Here is a 25,846-nt window from a genome sequence, read left to right on the forward strand (position 1 = left end):
CTCTTTTGGAAATGATGATCAATCACTAACATAGTGTTGATATTTACAGCAAGTAGATGGGCTACTGGACAGGGATAAAGTGAAAACTCACCTTGAACCTTATTACTGGTGTATTAACAGGAGAATCCTCAGATATAAAGGCAAAATATCCATGAGTACGATTATTGTATGGGGAATCAGCAAATATTTCTGGCTTGTTGTCATTTGCATCTGTCACACTGATCTCTACCTGTTTAAACGGTAAAATTAAGAATGATTAAATCCAGCAACAATGTACTTCTCTAAGAGACATCTGCAATTCTCTTTATCCCACTGATGGATCTAGTGTCTTATTTTTCAAAATTCATATCACATATATTTTCTACAACTTTCATAAAGTCTTTTACATTATCTAAGGTTTTCTACAAATATTAACAACAATCTGGGAAGCTGCACTACTTTCCTTATTGGCATGTAATATGGTAAGGTCAACTGATATACAAAGAACTCCCAGCTACCAACAAGTTACTGTTGTCATAAGTATACAATGCTTACCTTTGCAACTCTATTTGTTATATTTGATGGGGCTGATGGAGACTTTAACAAAACAGTCAAAGAATAGTTGCTTCTGGACTCATAGTCAAGAGGTGTTTTAAGCTTTATAGCACAGTGCCTCTCAGCAGTGACATACATTTCAAATATTCCTGTAAAACATTTAATCCATATTAATGAACTAACATTTTGAAAATTTTTGGCAACTGATACCATTTCAAGGACCCAACATTTGTAGTCTTCAGTTCCATTCCCAAGTCAAACGAAAGATCAGCTGCTTTTTGAGTCTGACAGCCTTCCATGTTTAGATCTCAAGTTACATAGTTACCATGATGCCTAACATGACAACAACTTCTTACCTAAGGAACTTGAGGAGCAACTCAGCCCCAAGCTCTGCAATTCAGCTTTTAATATTCTCCTTTGGGCAGATGGTGGGGATAGTTTGCTTATTTTGGAACCATTTCAGGTTGTGCCTTTGTAGAATTCTAGGGGGCTATCCTGTGTTAGTAAATAATATGTCTCTTTTGCAAGAGGATCCATTTGAGAACTTCCTCATGTGGACCTGTTTGAAATGTCATTTAACGAAAAATCTCTCAATTATTACTGCTCTCCCCATAACCAGCAGCATGGAAGGTACATGCCATTATAAACTACTGAAATGACTTGGAACATTTCACTCTTTCTAGGTTTAGTCTCATGATCCATGTTAAATAAGGCAATAAAAAAATCTCAATACTGGCTCATTGTTCCAATCAGGCCCTAGCAAGCATGGTTTGAGGACTAAAACCTCCAAATAACAAAACTCATGTCTCTTTAGGACTTTCTCTTTGTGGCTTAATTTCTTTTGACAACTTTATATCAACCTACTTCACCAAAAACTAAAGACCCTCAACCTTTACACCTAAGTCCCCATTATGCCTTCAAAAAAAAAAAAAAAAAAAAAGCCTGTTTGATTTGGCTGGAAGATACCCCTCCACCCCTAACAATCCCTGTAATCTTAAGCTGTATGAGACAAATTGGTCAAGATTTTGCTACTATCATTGCTCTATCCTACAATCTTCCTTTGCAGTCAAAGATTTTTTCACTGTCTGCCACTGATGGCTATATAAAAGTTCTATCCCAATGTTCTTCTGAAATATGGACTGGATCCTATGAAATCATTAGAACGAGTTTCCTCCAAAACTATAAGTATGAAAGAATACCCTCATATGCTTTTTCCTCCTGAATGAGCATGTCTCTAATGGGCTTATCTATCATTAAAAGTCTTCCTTCTAGCTTCCATAGCTACCAAACAATTCTGACAGATGCATGGTCATTATCACATACCCCATACTGTACTAAAAAAAATGGTAACCAGCTGACCTTTTCTTTCCACCTATCCTAACATTATCATTCATTATGGCCCATTACCTTCCTCAGTACATAAGCTTCCCAGACAGCCAACAATAATTTTTTTTTGCCAAATCTGTCAGCTCCTAGGCTAAACTTAGCAAGGTAAAATTTTGTATAACATGAACACACAACAACTGAGAAATCTTAGGTTACATGAAAATTATATTTTATACATACAAACTACTGCCATATGCTGAAGTCCCATTTCCCCTTCCCTGTGCTAGGGCATTGATGCCTCTTTCCTGTTGCAAAGCTTCATGTATGTGGAGCTACATGAGAGATGTACGGTCTTACTCATACCAAAAGGGTTCTCTTACTATCTTATGTAGCAGGATCATCATTTTTGCTAACACAATATTCTGTATGCAAACATCAATGCAAACCCTAGCAGAAAGCCATGTTAAACTGTTCTCTTGTTTGCATAAACAAAATTCATTTTTAAAATTTAATTTCTTTCTTCAATATTCTCACCCATGCTGACTGTTGATACCTTATGTGATTTCTTTCTAGGTTTCTTTAATATCATAAACTGCAGGATTTTCAGAAAATTTCTCTGAACAATACAACAGAAATCCTAAACAAGGATAGCCATCATTTCTTTAACTTTAGAGGAGGACATTTTGGTAAACTGTCTCTTGTTTGCCATTTGCTCAGCATGTAATGATCTAACTAGCTTCAGAAAGAGCAATATCATTGCCTTCTTTCTACGACACACCCTAAAATAAAGTTGGGAGCATGACTTACCTGTATGGTTTTAGCAAGCTTAATGTGCAATCATCCTTTAGTTATATATTCTCTTTCCTTAACAGCTTCATACCCTACCTAAGTCATTGCCTTCTGTGATTTCACAGCGTAGATGTCTCTGAATATCTGGCTTGTTGAGGACTGTCAACTTTTTAACAAGCATGCCTACTTCCAGCTCTTCAGAAACTGCAGCAGTGAATTTGTCACTGGAAAATGCAGCATATAACTCTTCACTTGTTTCTTCTGGAACTGGACGTTCAACAAATATTGAAATTGTTGATGTAGTTTCAAGCTGCGGTTCACCACCATCCCGTGCTACTAATTGTAACTGAAATGTAACAGATAAATGAATGAATTAGTTATACAAATAGATTAATGTCAAAGAATCAACATTCATCCTTGTCTTTATATTTAATAACTCAAGTTATAAATGAACAACAATGCCTAAAAAGTATATCATTAATATTCATTATTTTCACAAAGAATACCTCACTATTCATGAAGTGACTTCATATCAGCCATCTATACTCTAGAATATGGTTAGCAATGTCCTACATTATCATCTCTTATAACAAAATGACTGAAAAAATATAGTATGTAAACTTATTAATGCACCTAAACAGTCATTCAAACACCAGTGCTTAGCATAAAGAATGAAATTTTTTAGTAAACTGGGTTACACAAACTCCTCTAGACATATCACTAAAAACCTCAGCACACTCAGCAAAATGTAAAATATTCTTGGAAAAACATTTAAAGATGACCAGTTTTAAAGAAAGTAAATGTCAAGACTTTGATTAACAAAATATATACTCACTGTGAAATCAGATTCTGGTTCGGCTTGGAGATCAGCTTTTATGGTGATATCACCTGATTCTTTATTAACTTCAAAGTATTCAAGTGCATTATCAAAACCAGTCAATTCATACTCAACCTACAAATATAAATCCAATTAGTAATCCAGAGAAACACTAGTATATAAAAACAATAATGACAAAATATACCAAATATGACTTGAATGTAATACTGACTTCTTCCATAAAACCATATAGTTGGATTCATTAATACTGTGTATGTTGGTATCTAAAGGACCGAGAGTCAGATTTTAAAAAAAAGAAGATACTTTAAAATCATGTAAACAATAATAACCAGTAATAACAGATCAAGCAAAAATTAAACATTACTGCAACTAGAGAAGAGAGTAATAAGATTACAATAAAATGATTAAGTGCTTCAGAGATTAAAGAAAATATTTATGTAATTCATTAATTCTAAACATCTACAGAAAGTTGTTGCTGCCTGCAAATTCAGGATGTGCATGGTGCTTTCCAGGTGCTGGTGGCCAGCAAAAATTTTCTTTTTAATCAGAAATGAAGTGCTTAAGATTTGTGAAACAAACTAGCTTTGCGTTTTGCCTAGATGTTTGTTGCATATTTTCATGCAATTGATACTTTACTAAGAGCCCTCACAATTTTTAAAGATTGAGGTCATCCTAAAGTTTGCTCCATGAAGAAACAATGGAGCTGCACAGGGATTCAACATGTGACCTGAGTTCTCCTACAATGATTTCAACGTCAATTTAACACAAAGCCAAATGGCTGCAAGGAGGCACCAACTGGCTTACTCTCTTTATGACCAACCTTGGGTGTACTGTAAGCATGAGTCATGCTCTCAAAATTAGCCTAAATAGACCAAAAATCTTGAAATCTCTGCATTCCAAACATAAGGCATGATCAAGATAGTGAATTTAACCTTAGTAATTCATTTCTCCTACAGTGAGGGCTCTTTGTCAACCATCTCTTCTGACAGATTTTCTCCAAGAAGCTCCCAAAAAACTAACCTCCTCCACCAACCATAATTCCATCTTCCTACCAGATTCTGAAAATTCTAATTTCTACTGGAATGGATGGGAATACATTTAGAGACATACAGGTGATTAGATGTCTTCTAGACCCAGTAAGTGGAGTTTGTTCTACAGAAAGTGGAGTGGAAGTTACTTAGTAGTTATCTAACTTGTTTTTGACATGATATATCAGCCAAACCTTTCTTTGGTCTTGCATCTTCATGACTTATCACAGTGAATTGGAAGGGTTTTTCAACACTTGAGCAGGAAGAGTCTTGAGAGTCCTAATCACAAATCATAGCATATCTTTTAAAGAGTCTTTTATCTCTTACTTAGACTTCTTTGTCTTTTTAAAATAAAATAGTTGTTTCTTCTGACTTCGAAATGAGTTAGTTTTTGCCCACTCTCTAAAAGATCATAGTGCCTTCCAAGAATTGAGTTCTTTAAGTATTCTTACAACTGACCTTATGGCTAAAATTTCAGCTTTTCCTTACCAACCACTAAAAACTTTACTTTTCTGTCTGTCTGTCTAATACTGCAGCCATATTCTGGGGACCTTCTTCATGGGATTTCAAATGTCAATTTATCTGCCTCACTATTTTGATATCACTATATTGTACTGATGTGACCAGAGGACATCATTTATTCATCAGCTGCTACTTTGCAAAGATTATCATTACAATTATATATTACAGATTCCTATGAAGTTAGAAACAGTAACAAGAGTTTGTTCGCTCATTTGGAATCTAATACTGTACAGTACAGTAGTGATTTTCGGACCTAGACCCAAAGTTAGTTAATGTACTTCTCTGAGATATGTTGATCATATCTTGAAGGACTCCTTTGACTTAAAAGGTCTAGAAGGCATTTTGGTATATTTTTGGTCAGAGACTTTGATCTCAGGAGGATAGTACAGCATCTTGCTAATGCTACTAAGAAAAGTGTGTCTGACAATTTACCATAAGCTTTTTTTGTGCATGTGTGATAGATTTTGTAGACTACTTCTCTGTCTCTAACAAAGAATTTTAAGAATATAAAATAATATCACATACAGTTAATGAATGTAAAGCAGTACACTTACCACATTGTTAGGCTGGGTACCATCACTATCTACAGCAGTGACAGTAGCAATTAGTGATCCTGGTGGTTTTGCGTCAGGTATTGTAAAAGACAGTAACTGATCGTTGAATACTGGAGGGTTGTCATTAGCATCTTCTACTGTTACTAGAACAGAACAAGTTGCCTAAAATTTCAAAAGAAAATTATTAAAACAGAACCTTTGCATAAACAGTATTAATAATCGTGTCTTTCATTTTACTATCACTAAAAAATAGCCATAACAAATTCACAGAAAATGTGTTCATGATTACTTCTGTTACTCAATTTACCTGAGGACCACCACTTGGATTTTCAAGGGTTCCAATAACGATAGTGTGCTGTGACTGTACTTCATAGTCTAAACCACGGGCTGTAGTAACACGACCACTCTCTGGATCTATATTGAACAACAGGGAACTGCCATTCACCAGAACATAAGTGATCTGAAAAAGATATGAATGATTCAGAAGAGCAACTAGGAATTTTCATGAATTATGCCCACAAAACAAGAATTATCACCAAAAATTTTGGTAGCACTGCAACAATCAAATTTTGGGTTTTAAAAATAATTATCATTTGGTGATCTCTTGTGTAAGTATGCAAACTTGAAAGACATACAGAACATTACAGTATTTTTTTATTAAAGTAAGGCTGACTTTATTAGTAACACCACTCCACTCCTTAAGTATCATCTTAAGGCACTTTTTATCATCAGGCAACTGTCTTCTGTAATCTACCAATAAGTGGTTAAATAACTGCCATTTTTTAAAGTGGAGACCTAAGGCAAGACACAATATGAAATTTATGGCAAATTATAAATAACAAGAACAATTTATGCATACTTCAAAGACAATACCCCATGTAACTGACAATAAAGGAGATATGGAACATTCTAGTCTATGAATATAAAAAAAGATCAAAGTAATCACTGAGAAAGCATCAGTCATCAATATGCCCTAATAATCACAATCAATACAACAAAGTTAAAATGAATAGTATCAATTAAGAGAAACTGAAATAAAGGGTAGTCAATAAACAGGGTTGCATTGATAAAAAGAAAAACACCAATAAATTTAATACAGGATCTGGAATTAGATAAAGAATAACAAGGATGGGGAGGTAACAAAGCAGCACTATATGTCAAGGCTTCGTTCAGTGATGTACTAAAAGAGCTGACAGCCTGAAAAGCAAAATGGAATTTGACTCCACAGCATCATCAGTTGTTCTAATAGTAATACTTGAAGCAACTGCCAAAACAATTGGGTGATAACTCATGGACAGATGATCACAGGAAAAGGTACTAACATATGTAAAATGTACAAAACAGACAACCAACCCAAGAGCTACTGTGTTCTATATTTAAAGTTAAATGCAGTTTGGCCGTTCTGTGGAGCCAAGTTTCAACTTGAGGAGATAAATTCAATAAGGAACAGGCAGCAGATGGGTTCTGACTTCAGGTCATTTCTATATTTAAAAAATAAAAAACAAATACAGTATTGTACTGTAATGCATTTTTCACTGGCAACAGCCTTTGCAAATAACTGAAGCAGGAAAACAACTTCATAGTTGTGAATGAGTTTCAAACTGAAGGATAAAACTAACCACTAAAGGAATAGTGTGAAAATATCAACATACTGGGAACTTATTTTCCTTACTTCTGGTATGGTATCTGGATCAGTTGCAGAAACTATGGCTAGCAGTGCATCAGGTACATTTTCAGCAACAGAGGCTTCATAGACTTGCTGAGAAAAGACCGGTGGTTCATCTCCAACATCACTCACAAGAACTGTTACTGTAGCTGTAGCTATGTGAGGATCAGTTGCACCATCTTTAGCTGTTACAACTAAATAGTGTACCTGATAAAAATGTAAAAGTTATCAATATCCTTTCAGGAACATACCATCAATAAACTGCGATGAAATATAATGTTGAGAAAACATTAACCTTCTCAGTTGTTTAACTGAATGAAACCAGAGAGGCTGAAACTTTGTGATCTGCCTGACACCAAGAACTATGAATTTTTCTTCTCACTGTACAGCAACCCTTCCTTTGTAAACAGGGGTACAGTACTGTTTATTTAGCCAGCTTCTTCACTGCACAAATACCCTGAAAATCTGGATGTCTACCTGATTCATATGCAAAAGAAAATATAATTCAGATGAAAATTTTTCTCCCAAAAAAAGAAACTTGCTACCAGCTTTCTTGCTTCTCTGTACCTATAGTTCTTCTGCTGAGCAGGGGCACCCCAAATATTCCAAATGACACAGACTACAATTAGCTAAATTGTACTCAATCTGTAAAAACAAACTGAAACAGCAATGACACATTGGGGAAAACAGTGAAAATGATAAGTGTTGTAATCCATCTACTCTCAGCAAATTTATAATAAAAAATCATTTATACTGCCATTCAAACATGCAACAGATAGATAAAGCATTTAATACCAATGAATTAGACTCATTAGATAAGAAGTGTGTAAAATACATATAGATATTAGCCTAACAGCTGGACCAGGTGCCTGGCACTAATCTAAAGGAGCATTTATAAAAAAAAATCTGTTATCTCATTGCAGTTAATATGCATTACTGAGATGTACTCAAGCACTAACTTATAAGGTTTAAAGACTACAAATATGCAGTACAATAACATAGTACAGTATTACATTCAACATACCTGCTCCTTCTCATAGTTAAGAGCCTGCTTAGTTCTTATTTCCCCTGTATCACTTGCAATAGTGAATGGAGAATCTTCAGGAACATAATAGAAAACTTCACCGCGTACTCCCTGGTCACCATCCTCAGCCTAAAAATATTTCACAACAAGAGTCAAGAGTTTATCATAACTGACAAGCCCAACTCCAAGTACAGTACTTTAAGACTGCACATCAAATTGTACATAAAGGAAAATTTCTGTAGATTTATGTATAATTACAAAAAAAATCATAACAGTTTGTATCTTTACATAAAATCAAATGATAATGCAGTTACTGTAATCTCTAAAATTTTATCATCAATTCTCATTTAACTTAGGAGTTGTAACTTTTAAAAATACGAAGAATTTTTACTTTAAGAATATACAAAACAATGATGCATCTACCCCCAATAAGAGGAGAAAAATAGTTTCAGTTCAAGACAAATTTCTCAATCTACAAAACACAATTTTTGTTTGTATTTGTATGACCACAAAGCATTACCTTACAGCCAAATATCTACTAAATCAAAGAGGCAAGTGATTTAGATATTAATTCTTCGACTGGGCTGAAGTCATTATGCAAGGTGTTTCTGTACCTAAACTGACTCTACTTCAAACCAACTTTAGGAAGATGGGTCACTCAGAGTTCAGGGATGACCTAAAAGTTGGTGGATCAAAATAACAAAGGTTGCATCATTTTGTAAAGGAAGAATGAGCAGAAGACAGAGTCCAAATACTGACCTAGGAAGGCCAAAGAGGAAACTGGGTAACAGTTTATAGTCAATGAAATGATGAGATTAAGGTAACAGGATGAAATTATTTATCCATGCCTAACATATAATAGAGAACTAACATGATTACTTAAATTTATATACAGGCAATACTGACCTTTACAGTACCAACCACAGCATTTTCTTGCCCTTCATTCACTCTAAACGAATAGGGAAGACCTAAAAATTCTGGGCTTTGGTCATTGATATCTCCAACTGTTATACTAACTGTAGCTGTGTTTGCCAAGCCCTCTGGATCTTCTGCTTTCACAACCTACAAATGGATATTCCAAACAGAAACACAAAATTTAATAACATTATGATTAATTAGAAGACAGAATAATACAATATAAGCAGATAACAGAATATACTTTTAAAAGAGAATAATTTCACTAACCAATGAGTATGCATCTAAACTTTCTCTGTCTAACTTATCAACAAGACGGAGCATCCCTGAAGTTTCTCCTATATCAAAGTGACGGAGTTCATTGCCACTAACTAAAGAGAACCGAGCTTGATCTCCTTCTGGGTCTATGGCCTGCAAAAAATAAAAAAAAAAACATTTTTTTAAAATGCCCAAAAACATAAATGCCTGCCTGAAGATCATTTAGGTTAAAAAAAGGAAAATATCCAAGCACACAAGTCAAGACCTTTATTTTCACCAGAGATGTTGCTTATTCATGGAAGACATACAGCTAACATGTCCAAATATTTGTGCCTCTTAGGTGCAACATATAACACTGTCCCAATAGAAACATAAACAACCACAGACAAAATCAAACGTTTCCTTTGAAGAACAATTTTCATAAATCTATGCATATAAGGCCTTGGTTTCTTGGTATACATAAGCCTTTAAATATACATGAGTTCTTTAAAAAAAACCCATGAGTCAATAGCTGCCAACTCTATGTATAATAAGAACCATTTATATTGTTGCCAGGAAGAAAATACTCACCATTTTCCAAGATACCTGTCTTACCTTTAAATTGACCTGTGTTCTTGAAAACAGGTCAGAGTAAAAAAATAGAGGAAATATATTCACAAAACCCAAGGGTACCTCCCCATCAAGTTTCTTTAAACTCAAAGACAAATTAAATATTTACAAAATTACTGTGACATTGAAAAAGAGGTCAAGATAAAATAAGTAAAACTATACACCTTCCACGCATAGCCTCAGATTCTGAAGACTACAACTAAATACAGTACAGTAATTACTGAGACTTAATGAAAAATATTTTTAAAGTGACCTGTGACCTAGAAAAATTATGTTAATGTCAAAATATAATAATTAATAACCAAGGTGCTAACCTATCAAATATCACCAAATGAAGGGGAAAAGATTGGAAACACAAGAGTAAGAAAAAACTAACATAAAAAAACACTAACAATATACTGTACTTGAATGGTTTATTGTGCAAGTGCATTTAAATATCATCCAAGCGATGTTTGTGCATTATGCAAAATGTAGTTTATGGTGGATGGCAAAGCAAGCAATATTTGACATATACATTAGGCATCCAGTAAGACCATGTGTATGAAAGTGTTAATGAATTTATACATATGCAAATACTGTATGTACTGTTTTCCGATTTATTAAACTGAATGTTTCCCTAGATTATTAACCAGAAATGTACTTTTATAAATTATAAAACAGGAAGACAACAAAATTGTGCAGCCTGTTTCATCAATACTTCATGAGCATCTATCACAAATTACAGAGTTGATATTCATTTCAGGCCATTGTCATTGCATGCAGATATTTTTCTCAGTGGAAGAAAGAGAAGAATTAAAAAGGCACACTTAAATACACAAAAGAAACTTTTAAAACAGGCTTCACGTTTTTTACATACACACTATTAACTAACAAAAATATATGACTCGGTTTGAATCTTCTAAATGAAGCATGAAGCCTTTTAAGGCAATGATTTGTGAAAGAAGCATAGGTATTTAAAAAACAGGTTTTGACATAGGAAAAACCTGTTTTTGGTAGCTGCTGTGAGTCCTCAAAGGAGTTACACTCTCATGGTCCCCCAGGGCTCCATAAGACAGACCAACCAAGTACAAAGAATTCTCTTACAGTTTGCCTCAGCCAGAATAGTGCTTATTGACACAGTGATAGAATATAAAGGACTCAGGACAGGAGGGCTCTATCTCCTGTCCTACAATGATTACCTAGGCTCTTTGTCTTACTCACACAGATGTAACAACATATGTCAGCACCATCTTCATTATACGCCAGGTCTGTTCACTCCAGTCCCATGCCTTTTCATCAGGAAAGTGGGTGGGTTTGAGGACTCACAGCAGCTACCAAAAATAGGTTTTTCCTACATCAAAACCTGTTTTTTTATAGTGTAGCCACTGTTCATCCTCAGAGGAGCTTGCTAAAGAAACTGACAGGTGACGAAATGGGTTAGCTCCTAATAAATAAATCCCAACAACCAAGATTAATTTTTGATTTGAGGTATAGTCACAGGTTATTAACCATTTTCTTTATTCTAGATACCCATAGGGTTGGCAATACTGTACTGTAAAGGACAGGAAACAACAAATGAGCCAATATATGTACTGGATTATTCTTGTGGTTCAAAGGTGGCTTACCTAATTATGTTGGGTCTGGCTGTGGGATTATTGCACCTTCCCCAGCAATATCTCAGCATGACCACCACTCTCATGTCAACAGTGTTTCAGGAATTTTTTATTAACGGTAAAGTAACAGGTTATAAACAGTTTCTTTATTCCAGAAACCCATTTGGGTCTGGCAATAAAGGACAGGAAAGACAAAACTTATAAATGTATTATCCATTGTGGTTCTACTGTGACTTATCTAATTATGTTGGGTCTGGCTGCAAGATTACTGCACCTTCACCAGTTCATGAATACTGTCTCTAATAAACTCCATACACTGGAAGACTTCTTTGAAGGAAATATTTCTGAAGAAAGTTAACGATGTACTCACCTTTTGGAAATTATGTGACTTAGGAAAGGAGTGAGGGTCCACCTTTTTAATGAGGGCCACTAAAATAATTTGCAGCCCACACAGAGAGAGTGGTTAGTTTGTGCTAAGTGTGGAAAAAACAGACCATCTGGGATGTTTACCATGACATCTATGTAAACCTTAAGTGCTTGAACCAAGCATAATATTTGATATGGAATACTGAGTTCCTTTATCAGAAAAGGGGATTTTCCCTTTAGAAAGGTCCTCATTCTTGGCCAGGAATGATAGGCCAGGAGAAAACAGCAAATGATAACTAGGTGTATGGGTGGTAAAATGTTGTCCTTGTCTAAGAGAGTTTACTGGCTCCCAATTTGAACAAATATAAGCCTGCCCATTAAAATTTTAAGAAACTAAACTTTTCACTGGGTCTTAAAATTAAGTACATAGCTGGACTCGTAAAGTGTGAAAAAATGCGTAGCCGAACATGATTTCCAGAGCACAACCTGGGGACTAGTGAACTCTTGGACAGACCAGAGTGTAATGAAGATGGCACCAGCTTATGCTGTTTTCACATCTGTGTGAGTAAGACGTTGAGCCTAAGTAATCATTGTAGGACAGGAAATAAGGCCCTTCTGTCCTGAGTCCTTTATATTCTATCACTGTGCCAACAAGCACTATTCTGGCCAAGCCCAACCACAAGAGAATTCTTTGTAATTGGTTGTTTTTAGGTACTCTCTTGCATTTTATGGAAACAAGTTTTTATTTCTATATATAACAAATACACATTTATCACTTATTACTACAAATCTCAATATAAATTACTAATTTCTTTTGAACCAATAACCAATTTACACAAATAAATAGAATGGTAATACAAAATGCAAATTTTTCAGTGGACTCTCATTTCTAGTAATGCAACCAGAACTTAAAGTATAATTTAATTCAGAGGCAAAATACATGAAAATAAAATCAGTGATCATAATTCTCATCAAGTCAATTTTATCTCATGGAAAAAAAGATATTGGAAGATTTTAATTTTTTCTGTGTGGTCTTATACCTTATACTGTACACAAGCTTGAATTTATCATGAAAATTTTCAGTATTTTAAGTTTTTATATTTTTTTATTTCGACTGGTTTTATTTCATAGTACTTTACCCTCAAATCATCTCTTACAAATTACCTACACATGCTTTCTTCCTATAAGTCACAGATATGACAAATACATCACACAACTTTCATATTTCTTCAATACAAATATACAGCATAAAGGAGCTTGTTACCTAATATTAATTATTTTACAACAGAAAATTACACCTAAACAGAAAAGTTTTCTTCTTTGTTTTTGAGAACTTACCGACAAAGTTAAAATAACAGAATTTGGTGGAGTTCCTTCACTGACAGAAGCAGAGTAACGAGGAAGAGTGAATACTGGGCCTCCTTTGTTCGGTCCTCTGTTAACTATGACATCAATAATACTTTGACTAAACAATCCTCCTTTATCAGTAGCCTGCAGAACAAAAGAGAACAAAAATAAAAGGCCATTAGCAAAATTAATCTACTACTGTACTGAAAGAATTTTAGAATTCTACAGAAGAAAAAGTGAGCAATTTGAAAAACTACAGTGCAAAATTACTTTGAGGAAAAATAATAAACCCTACAAACAAGAAATAAGAGTATGACACACTAATTCTAATCTGTACCAAATACAACAAAGATATCAAGGTTGTTTTACAATCATGTTCAAGTTGCTACAGAAAGCAGTGGTCAGGCAACTAAAGACAATGTAAAGCATTAAAAAAGATAAGACAATACAGTACAGGGAATATTTAAAAATATTAAATTTTCTTGGCACTCAATATAGTACAGTATATTTTTCCTTCTCATTTTCAAAAAGAAAGTGAAGAATTCATTAGGCCCCGTTCAACAGAAATACATTCCCACTTGTATAAAATTCTTTCTGGTAAATTCTGTAAAGTAGCTTCTTCACACTGAATTCAGATAAGACCCAAAAACTTCAGAACAACACAGCTTAAACATGGACTTAACTGTTATACAGTTAGAGTTTTTCAAAAACTATTCAAATGGAAAATCTAAAATGGAAATAAGCTTTTCTAGGAAAAATCACTTACCCTGACTGTAACTGAATACTGTGCTCCTGCATCCACCTCACCAACAAGGGCCAATTCACCACTTGTGCCATTAATAGTGAACTTGTCCTTCCCATTCTTGGAAACTTGGTGGATACTATATTCAATCTCAGCATTTTTTCCAGCATCATTGTCCTTAGCAGTAATCTATAAAAAAGAATCATCAATAAAAAAACAAAATTAACACTGTAAACCATACTGTAACTCTCACTCTTCTTGGAAATGAAATTCACCGGGTAATAGTTTATATTCTTTACTTGGTATTAAAATGTAAGAGATACCTTGCTCTTTCTGTAGGCTATGATGTATCCTACACTGAACAACAAAACTACAAATTGGTTTCTTTAATTCATTCCTTTTGAATTAACTTATAAAAAATCATACTCACTGCATTCAAAGTCAGCATAATAGATAAATATGAACTTTTCAGATGAATCAATGCTATTAATGTTTAAATAAACTTACCTTAGCAATATTCCTGAAGGCTGAACCAGCCTGAACAGATATTGGTGGATATACAGGTAGTCTTGGTTCATTGTCATTGACATCATTCAATACAACAGTGAGAGTGATAGGTGCACTAGCAGCTTTATTGCCTTTGGTCTCTCGTGCCACAATCTGAAAAAAGATTTAACATTATCAGTGGTGTACATTTAAGATAGCTTTATCAAGGTCAATTTTCTGCCTTATTTTCTTAGAGGGAACCATTAAAACAAAAACACAAAAAATTAAAAATGACGACAAACATCTTTTAAGCTAGAAATGTGAAGGTCTTTTGTTTACTTATCATTTTAAAGGTTGTCAGTTTTATAGTTAGCAAAGTGTTTTTCACTCAAGAGTCATATTAAACATTATCAATTTAGTAGTTAGGTAAGTTTTTTTTTTACTTTTAAAAGTAAAAATATTTGAATAACTACTAAACTGATAACCTCTAAACTGACTCTTGATAAGTAAACTGTCTAAATAAAAACTTTCTGAAATTGTGAGAAATGAGAAGTTTTAATTACTTTACAGAGAAAGACCACAACCCGCTAAACATCAAAGCTCTTCAGAAGGTAAAATTTCACAGGTAGAAATATGATACCACTGTGTTTGTTCACTTTCCGAGGAACACCTGATCTTTTCATGTAGATCTTCAAACATACAAGATATACAGTGTTAGGTATCCATAGATTTCGGTTACAACCTAGGAATTTTGAGCCAGCAGCCTATATTTCCTTATAAATAACTGACCTATTTGTGCCAAAAATCAAGTAACGTGTCCTGAGTCCCAAAACAGGATACAAGGTATTGTCACTTGTTATCTCTTTAAGCTTCCATACAAGAATTAAAGTAATACCTCCCAAAGTAATCATGCACGATGCTTAGAATCATTTAAGACTTACATGGGACAGAGGATCTGTTTATACATTCATGGCTGTTGATTCAGTCACTGCAATTTGGCTTCTATGATGCATCTTTTTTTTTTAGATGATGTTTCTAAGACCAAATGCTTATTCCTCAAAAAGAGCATCTCTCTCTTGGCAAAAAAGGCTTGTTTTGGGATTCTGATTCCCATGCATCACTTTGCTGAAATAAAGCCAAGCCTCATGGGGGCTACAACAAGAAGGGGTCGTTTAACTCACTGTATTACACACAGCAGATAAGAATTTAGGTTACTTTTCCTTTAATGGTTGACGTTTAATGTATCAAGCAAGCATTACTAACCTACTGCTGCTTGCTACAAAAGGAACAAAATACATGGCGAAACTGAAAATACCAAGGTCTAAAGACCTTGGAAAATACTGTGCTGTACTCCAATGCAGTAGCATCCATGAGCAAATGTTAATTCTATTGTAAAATGTATGTCCTCAGTTTTAGAGACAAACTGGGCCATTTTATATGTGCCATGGAATTTTACCTGAAAAGTATATAATCCAGGGTTAGGAGGATCTCTATCAAGGCTGCTCTCTGCAACAACTAGTCGTCCATCTGGTGCAACACGGAAAGCTGTTGTAGTCAATTCCCAAGAATAAACTGGTTTATCATCAGTCTCCATCTGGAAAACGTGGAAACAAAATTCATTTATTTAAGTATTTGGTAATACAGTACTCTGTAATTGCATACACTATTTCATCTGTTTATCCCTGCTAGCTGTAAATTCCAAGAAAATTTGTTTGGTTTAATTTGTAATGAATACCATTTTTATCCTTTTTTGCCTTCCAGGCAATGTTCACTGGTAACACTTTCAGATACAGCAAAAATAAATTTCTTCTTCAGTAACATAAGTAAATATCTGGGCTAAAAACTATTTTTATAATTCATCAAGGGTCGTAATTAAAATTCAGTCCAATAGTTTAGACAATACTTAGCTAAAAGATGCCACTTTCTTCCATACCAATTACATCTTAAATATTTCCACAACTTAGTTATAAAAATATAAAGAAAATGTGTCTTAAATATTATGTATACGTACAAGATCAGGGTCCGACACAGTCAGCATAATGGGCCGAGGTTCAGGGTAGTCATCGTATACAGGTGTTCCAGGAGCTGCATTTTCATCAACATTCCCAGTGTAGGAGGTGGCAGTGACCATAGGTGGGGAAGAGTCAACACTCATTACATCTATGATCAACTTGGCAGTTGCAAATCTCTTTGCTTCACTTTCTTCTTCAGCCTTTTCAGTAAAAAATGGAAGAAAAGTGTAAATAGTCAGTAAAAAAGGATTAAAATATTTTAGTAAAGGAAATTCTTGAAAATATAACTGGAAAACTGTAAAAGAGTAATTCATAAAGAAACTTAAGTTTGCTCAAAGACCATTATTTAACAAGAACTAAAGTTTGCTCAAAGACCATTATTTAACAAGAACTAAAGTTTGCTCAAAGACCATTATTTAACAAGAACTAAAGTTTGCTCAAAGACAATTATTTAACAAGAACTAAAGTTTGCTCAAAGACCATTATTTAACATGAACTAAAGTTTGCTCAAAGACCATTATTTAACAAGAACTAAAGTTTGCTCAAAGACCATTATTTAACAAGAAATAAAGTTTGCTCAAAGACCATTATTTAACAAGAACTAAACATTGCTCAAAACCATTATTTAACAAGAAAATGTTTGCTCAAAGACCATTATTTAACAAGAACTAAAGTTTGCTCAAAAATAACTAAATAAAGACCATTATGGAACATGAACATTTTGCTGACCATTATTCAACAAGAAATAAAGTTTGCTAAAGACCATTACAAACTCTAAAGTTTCTATGTGTCATTAATCTAACAAGAATTAAAGTTTGCTGAAAGACCAATCAACATGACAAAGTTTGCTCATAAACCATTATTTAACAAGAAATAAAAAGTTAGCGAAATTCTTCGCACAAAAATAACAAATAATGACATGGAACTACATTCTGAGAACAAAGTCAATATTCTGTAACACATCAACTCTAATTTTCTATGTGTCTGAATCTACCAAGAATTAGGATGAGAGCAATCAAGACCACATTCAGTACCGTGTGGTTACCATGTGCAGTGACATTCCTTAGCTTAGCAATCCAGCTCAATTACTTGATATAAAGTCACTTTTCAGTAACAAGAACGGCTTAATTTTTATTATAAGTACGTGGGAGCCTGATGCAAACACTGGTATGAAAATATATAAATTTTGTACTGATATATCAAGAGTGACCAACTGGTGGAATGAGTAGGTTCAATAAAACAATCTACAAAATCTTTCCAGAAAAAATCACAGTAAATGTCCCCCAGTGACTGTCGGCCTAAGAAACAGATCAGCGCCTTCCTATAGGCCTACAGAGGCCCAGGAGGACTTTAAATTAAAAAAAAAAAAAACTATAAACAACAGGAAACTAACCTTCAGGACAATTTCAAATTTTTTGGTGACAGCTCTGTCAATCGCTGCGATATGCGTAACCGCCCCAGTTCTCGGATTTATCGCAAAGTAGCGGTCATAAGTTGCCGGACGTCCTGACATGAAGGAATATCTGTTTCAAAATAAAAGAAGAAGAAAACCTCTCAGGCATTTTGAAGGTGAAACCCTGTTTCGAAACAATGTTCACTTTGTGTACTGTTTTGTACCTGTTCCTGCAACAGTTCAAAATGTTGTCGTTAATGATTTTTCCATGCATTTAATTCAGAACATCAAACCAGGTTCATCAGATAAAAACTGAGTCTGAATAATTCATACCTTATAGGAGACGCCAAAGAATCCAAATCCATTGCATGAATTCTCTCGGGCTGAATTCCAAGAACGCCAGACACTTCTCCTGAGGTGACGGTGGTATGGTACTCCGGGTTGGCACAAATGGTGCCCACACGAGCGCATGATGCATACTCAAAGACGGGATCTTGATCGTCGCTGTCAGCCACATTTACCGTGAGCGTGGCAGTACTGCTTAAGCGCTGATCCGCTGTTGCTGCTCGGTCCTAGGAACGAAACGTTGGTTTGGTTATGGTTAATAAAATAGAATATAGAATTTAGGCCATGCGCCGGGACCCAAGAGGTCATTCAGCAATGAAAGGGAAATTGACAATAAAGAGGTTTCAAAGGTGTAACAGGAAGAAAACCTCGCAGTTGCACTATGAAACTACTGTTAGGAGAGGGTGGAAAGTAAGAATAATTATGAACGGAGGTACAGTAAACGGAATGAAAGGGCTTGCAGCAAGGGGCCGAAGGGATGCTGCAAAGATCCTTATGTAATGCCCACAAGTGAGGCTATGGTTAAGACTTCATTGTTTGGGCAAAAATATTCGTTGCATTAACTGACTGATGAAAACGATAGCCAGCTTCGTAACATTACAATAAATTGGCTCATAGTCTGCAAGGCTACTGAAAGAAACGTCGTAAAACATATAGGAAAGAAGTCAGCAATCTATATTCAGTACATTTTGAAGGAATTAAATACCTACCATGGCTTGGATGGTCACGTAGTAGACAGGTGTTCTCTCATAGTCAAGAGATCTGTTGATGCTGACGAGGCCTTGGTGAGGGAGAGTAATGCTGAAGAAGCCAAACCCGTCACTCTCCGGATTCGTGTTGCCTGGTATGATACTGTAATCTACCTGGCCATTTACACCTGCGGATAATGAGAGTATTTATGAATAAGCCGAGTTTTTAACTCTAACCGCACGAAGGGAAACTGGCGCAAAATCTTCAATAACAAGGAAGAAGAAACACAAATTCGAAGAAGAGTTGATTTTCCATACTGAAGAGGAGACAGAATGTCTTGAAATTATCTGTGAAATATACTCTTTTTCCTCCATTTGCAGTGTTTGTATAACACTTCGATACTGAGCATCTGAATGAAAAAACTTGAATGCAGTAACAACTGTTGTCTTGTGATGCAATGTTACATTCTAAAAAATCGGATTTTATCTTTTTTTGTATTACAACATCTTTAAAATAGCACTTCTTCTCTCGTTTAAATTAATTCTAGAAAAGAAAAAGCACGAAAACCCGTAAATATGATCAACCCATGTCAATTTGAAGAAAATTGTTCCAAATTATTATGCAGGAAGAGGTCGGCAATGTTACAGACATTCACTCATTAAGAAGGGAGCCAGTTGCCTGAGAGAGAGAGAGAGAGAGAGAGAGAGAGAGAGAGAGAGAGAGAGAGAGAGAGAGAGAGAGACATTCAAAGACTTGGAAAATGAAAGAGGAAGCAAGCAAAAAAGCAAAAGTTATACCATACAGAGAGAGAGAGAGAGATTAAAAAAAAACTGGAGGCCTTTAATGACAAAAAGAACGGTATTTTCGTGGCAGAAAAATGTATTAGTAATGTACAGACTGTCAGAAAGCCCACTTTTCTGAAAATAAAAAAGTTGCCTTAAATATTGTTTTACATTTATAAGATTGCAAACAATAGTTGCAATTATGTTTCTAGGAGAAATCCTCACAAATCTTGCCCTACTGCATACAGCATTTTCGGTTCCTGTCGCAGTACAAGCAAGGTTGCCAGACGTTTCAAATAACTTCTTATGGTAGTATTACAAATTTTTTTTTCTTCCAACAGCACATGCATAAATAAAAGAAGCTACTATGGCAACTCCTAGCGTTTGGAGATAATGAAAAATTAAATAAATAAATAATCTCTTGCTCGGGAAACAAAAATAATAATATTTACATACCTGCATCCATGTCATCTGCCAACACATTTTTGAAGACTGTCGTTCCTACAGGTGTTATCTGAAAACAATAATTACACAATACTCAGTTTTTCTATCAACAATTTATTTTTTGACACTCAGTGGAACCACTCTAGTGAAACATATATAAAAAAAAATATATATAAAAAACTGCGACTCGATTTTTCATGTCACATAAACCTATAACGTGAAAATGTACATAAATATAAATTACTTAATTTTTCCTCTTATATTGATAACTGAGAGAAAAGTCAGGGTTAAAGATGCTACAAGATGCCAGTCAAGTTACTTTTGTCCTCCTGTGTCAACATCTAAGTCGTATAATCTGTCTCACATTTTAATTAATCAAAACTAAATTGAAAAGTTGCGGGCAATAAACTTACACCTACTATAAACTCGTCAAGTGATGATGTTACCTTTAAACCTATATAATAATAATAATAATAATAATAATAATAATAATAATAATAATAACAGTGATAAAAGGCTAATAATAATAATGATTAATAATAATAATGCAATAATTTAATAAATAATCATCAATAATTAATTAATAATAATAATAATAATTCTCTGTAAAATGCAAAATCCACATTTATTTGAATTCTATGAAAAAATAAAATGAGAGAGGGAAAAGGATAAACTTACCTCAGGAATAGTGATGGCGTAGGGTAGCCCGGAAAATACGGGCTTGTTGTCATTAATGTCCGTTATTCGCACGATCACAGGTATGTTCCTCACTTCACCGGAGCTTTTTATGGTGCACAGCAACTGCAAGGCGAAAAGAGAGGGCATCATAAGTTAACTAAGATATGAACTAACGAGCTGTGAAAGATCATTTGCACTGAACATTTTGTGTTCAATCGGATCGAGTACCTTGCCAGTTTAGAAATGGATAATTACAAAAATTATAATATAAGCTTTTCCCTCTCTGCATAATTCCATGGCTCATTTTTGCAGCTTGCTATGACAAAATGCAAACGCTAACAGAATACAGAACTATTAAAATATACTACATAAGTTTCAGATAACAAAAAATCGACTCCATTGGAAACATCTAATAACTCGGCTCCTCAAACCCGATAATACGTTTATCATCATCCCCAAAATTAAATCTCTCTTCTTTAACGAATATTTAATTTAAAAATAAAAGCTGATTCCGGTGTCAACAAAATACACCATAACGATTGCTGTGATATTAATGTAAGGGAGACTAGTCAATCCACTTAACAATGATCAGTGGAACGTAACTTTCGGACATATGCGGAAAAAGGTCATAACAAAAATGTTGTCAAGCTCTTTTCCAAGTTATTGTCACGATCAGGAGTATGAATCTCCAGTCACTAATCAGCTAAGAATGTGGATCTATCAGGCGGCCACTGGAAATCCCACTATTCGAATGACTTAATCTGAAATCCAATTGCAAGTGATTTAACGTAGGAAAGTTACATTATCTCTGATCCTGCCAACTGCGTTCTGTACAATAATACTCGAGTCACCTACCTTCCCTCCGTATTTATCAGTGATCAGGATTGTGTAGTGTCAGCCAAAATGTATGGCTTTTGTTAGCTTACAGATAAAAGACATTGTGGGTGTCGTATGTGTGTGTGTATGTATACATATATATATATATATATATATATATATAGCCACCAATAATATATATTTTATATATGTATATAAATAATAAATGAACACATAAACGACGTATATCTTGATACGTATATAAATGATAATATATAATTATATAATATACGTATATATATATAAAAATTTCATATATATATTCAGTTTAGAAATGGATAATTACAAAAATTATAATATAAGCTTTTCCCTCTCTGCATAACTCCATGGCTCATTTTTGCAGTTTGCTATGACAAAATGCAAGCGCTAACAGAATACAGAACTATTAAAATATACTACATACGTTCCTCAGATAACAAAAAATCGACTTCAGCAACCATGGAAAACTCCCTTCCATTGGAAACACCTAAAAAATAACTCAGCTCCTCAAACCGATAATACGTTTATCATCATCCCCAAAATTAGCCAGTGCTTGTAGGCTCATTAACTAATATTTTAATTTCAAAATACAAATTTCTGATTTAAAGGTGTCAACAAAATACAACATAACGATTGCTTTCTTTTATGAATGCTAGATTCAATGATGTTCTAGTCAAATCCAATAACAATGATCAGTGAACGTAACTTTCTCACATATGCGGAAAAACTGTTCATAACAAATCACTGCTTAGTTAGTTCAATTCTTTCAGCTGTTTTCAGAGTTTGGCCAATAAAAAGTTGTCCACAAGTACTCTCGAATTTTAGTCACTAATCAACTGAGAATGTGGAAGTACATTTTTCATTGTTGTATTGCCAAATGCGACATTAACTGGAAATCCTACTATTCGAACGACAATCTGAAATCAATTTTTTGTGTGTTTTTTTTTTTTTGGTTTTGAAACATAGTCTTTTTGCCAGAATTCATATGCACTGAATACCCTATCAGGATATTTCTTCCAACTGCATTCCCTTCTGTGCAATAATATCATCAAAAAGTCACATCTATGCCTTTAAGAGCATTACCGAATTTTGATGATGAAATGATCAGATTAGAAATGATTGTTGAAATAGTGTGTATTAAAACAGCAAAATGAAGCGGTTTTGACTATGTTTAAAACAGAAAAAGAAACAACACAAAAATTTGTGTGTGTTATAATAATAGTATATAGATATATATATAAGAATTTATATTATGTATTTAAGAACAATACAACAATGAAAATGTACATCAAGAACTCCCCTTAGTGTGTAAAGGGTGTGTATATAAAAATGTGTGTGTGTACAACTTTATATAAACCTAAAGCACTGAAAAAGAATTGAACAACATATATATTATATAACAGTGGTATATTTGTACATGTTAGTGAGAACAATCATGCTTCAACTGAAGGGGTACTAATTGTATATTTTTAATGACAAATAAGGAACATCATTGAATCTAGCTCATAAAAAGAAAACTCTTTGGATATGAATATCACCATAGGGATGGAAATCAGATCCTTTAAATAAAAAGAAAAAATTGTTCGCTTTTTAGGCAGTAGAGATATATGAAAATATGCACAGTAGTAAACACAGAGTAGCGTGGAATGAGTTTCCAAATGGCCCGTCATGACACCTTCAGGTTTGGATCTGAGGTGGGTATTCTGTCCATTATCAGCAATGTCCCCTGGGACTTTTTTCCTTTTTAAAATGAGTTTTATTTAGCAAAGTTGATGGACACCGGCCTGAGCTGGGGATATGGAGCAACAGAAAGATCGTCTTAGGTAACATTTATATGGCTTCTCACACTCTGTGGTCCAAATAATGGCAATGATCTCGAAACCGGTATAAGCTCGTATTTTTCACCTTCCAATAGCCTATATATATATATATATATATTTATATATATATATATAATATATATATTATATATATATCTTTATATATATATATATATATATATAATCATTAAATAATATAATATATATAATACCTTGTTTCGTTCGTTTTATATATATATATACTAAATATATATATATATATATTTATATTTATATAGGTGCCGCTGTTTCACCGTGTACTAATGTATTTTCAAGAAAATAGCTCTCTTAACTTTTCGATTTTCTCAAACTCTTTGGATATGCTTATCACCATAGTCATCCAGATGGAAACGCTGAAAAAAAATTCACGTTCATTGGCAGAATTCGAACCCATGCAAAGTAGTAAGAGAGGCGTGGATACAAAATGGCCAGCCATGCGTCATTTTCAAGGTCAAAAAATGGTTCATTATTACTGTGCGACTTTTCCTTTTTAAAAATTTCACTTAAATTGATGGCCACATCCGAGCTGCCATATACAACAGAAAGATCGTCTTAGGTAACATTTATATGGCTTTCTGAGGTGGCCAAATAACCAATGATCTCGAATATAAGCTCGTATCTATAGCCTTCCACGGCCTTTAACATGAGTTCCTTTGCCCCTCGATTGATTATATTCCGTTTAAAGTAATTTTTATTTCTTACTCGATGTATTCATTAAAGTTAACGAATACCTACCTTGTTTCAAATAAAAGGTAGGCCACTAAATCCGATTAAATATAGGCATTACGCTCACGGCCTATATACTTGTCTCGCAAGACCTGCTCACAGTACGAATAACAGTCATCATGAAACGCTAAATTTTCACGTTCATCCAACTACACGCGCAAAAAAAGACGGCAAAAGAGACGGATCATCGTCTTCGCTGGGTCAAAAAATGGATTCTCTGCGAGCCATTAAACACAGAGATTGACTTAAATTAAGCTAATCATCGCCTACGCAGTGTGGGTCATTCGATGAAGGTTGCATTCTGCCTGGGCGGTACTGTCTCAATATGCAGTTATGCACGCTCAGATGACACTTGATAGTCCTTGACGATCTAAAGGGAATTTTTCCATAATTATCTAATTTTCATTCAAATAAAAAGCAGGATGATTAAATATACATATAAACATATATATATATATACTCATAATATATATATATATATATATATATATATATATATATATATATATATATATATATATATATATATATATATATATATATAGTGTGCGTGTGCGGATTAAAAAAGAAAATAGGCTGCAGTTCAAATATACCAGAACACGTGAAGAACCAGTTAACTAAAATTTGTGGTAAAAAATGTTAAATAAAGTATAACAATAACTTACGGCAACATTCGAAGTTAACATAAAAATAGAATACTGATACCTCATCGTGTTTATATTGGTAGATCAAATCAACACCATCTAAGATCGATAATCAACTCGGTAAAAAAAAATTAACACAGGCAATAAAGGCTTGTATAGAAGGTAGTCGATTTGTTTCTTCTATTATCGTTGATAAAAGGTCGTATGAAGGCATATTCTGTATTTAATGAATATACATCGAATAATGATAAAATACTTCCATACGCAAATAAAAACTTTAAGGGGTACGGTAAATGATGTTTAAACTATCAACACCAATCAAACGTTATTGCATTAAGCTAACAACGTGTTCGTTAATTTTTATTTTTATCAGTTTGCAATAATACCGCAAAAAACAAACAGATAAATACCGCAAAAAACAAACAGATAAATACCGCAAAAAACAAACAGATAAATACCGCAAAAAACATAAAACGATAAATACCGCAAAAAACAAATAAACAGATAATCGATATATATATAACCAGGCACACATGTATACATAAGGGCTTCCTTTGCCTTAGTTTATTCCTCAATATATCAGAGATATTTATATTCTGTATTATGCTTCATCAAGGGACCCCTGCGGGGTAGGGGGTATCAGTGAACTCGCGTGGTGCACTGTAGGCAATTACTAAAGGGATTTTGCGGCGTCCCTTCGGCCATAGCTGCACCCACTTTTTAGCTTTTTATTTTTATCACCACTCCCGCTCCCCTTCTTTAGTCTTGCTGTCCAGCCTCTCTAACCATTGCTTCTTCGTGCGGTTGTGAGATTTTCTCGAA

The 25,846-nt window shown here is 34.1% G+C and overlaps 1 protein-coding gene across 6 annotated transcripts in view; it reads right to left on the reverse strand.

Moving 5' to 3' along the window:
• The window catches only part of Cad99C (cadherin-99C), a 154,356-nt gene that overhangs the window by 16,266 nt on the left and 112,244 nt on the right, over positions 1–25,846 (reverse strand). For all 6 annotated transcript variants that reach the window (XR_010851561.1, XR_010851560.1, XR_010851559.1 and 3 more), the window contains exons 5-24: positions 20,941–21,063; positions 20,275–20,332; positions 19,057–19,223; positions 18,335–18,573; positions 18,002–18,131; positions 16,608–16,808; positions 16,053–16,190; positions 14,618–14,770; positions 14,135–14,299; positions 13,360–13,512; positions 9,467–9,607; positions 9,188–9,343; positions 8,282–8,410; positions 7,264–7,464; positions 5,899–6,051; positions 5,592–5,753; positions 3,485–3,601; positions 2,746–2,995; positions 535–683; positions 92–229 (exon numbers count right to left, since the gene is read on the reverse strand). Coding sequence is in view for 3 of the 6 variants with exons in the window: in XM_067095857.1 (XP_066951958.1) it covers positions 92–229; positions 535–683; positions 2,746–2,995; positions 3,485–3,601; positions 5,592–5,753; positions 5,899–6,051; positions 7,264–7,464; positions 8,282–8,410; positions 9,188–9,343; positions 9,467–9,607; positions 13,360–13,512; positions 14,135–14,299; positions 14,618–14,770; positions 16,053–16,190; positions 16,608–16,808; positions 18,002–18,131; positions 18,335–18,573; positions 19,057–19,223; positions 20,275–20,332; positions 20,941–21,063 (3,123 nt within the window). In the remaining 3 variants the exon portion in view is untranslated. The remainder of the gene's footprint in view (positions 1–91; positions 230–534; positions 684–2,745; positions 2,996–3,484; positions 3,602–5,591; positions 5,754–5,898; positions 6,052–7,263; positions 7,465–8,281; positions 8,411–9,187; positions 9,344–9,466; positions 9,608–13,359; positions 13,513–14,134; positions 14,300–14,617; positions 14,771–16,052; positions 16,191–16,607; positions 16,809–18,001; positions 18,132–18,334; positions 18,574–19,056; positions 19,224–20,274; positions 20,333–20,940; positions 21,064–25,846) is intronic.

Source organism: Macrobrachium rosenbergii, chromosome 52 (assembly GCF_040412425.1).
Source record: "Macrobrachium rosenbergii isolate ZJJX-2024 chromosome 52, ASM4041242v1, whole genome shotgun sequence".
Taxonomy (NCBI): domain Eukaryota; kingdom Metazoa; phylum Arthropoda; class Malacostraca; order Decapoda; family Palaemonidae; genus Macrobrachium; species Macrobrachium rosenbergii.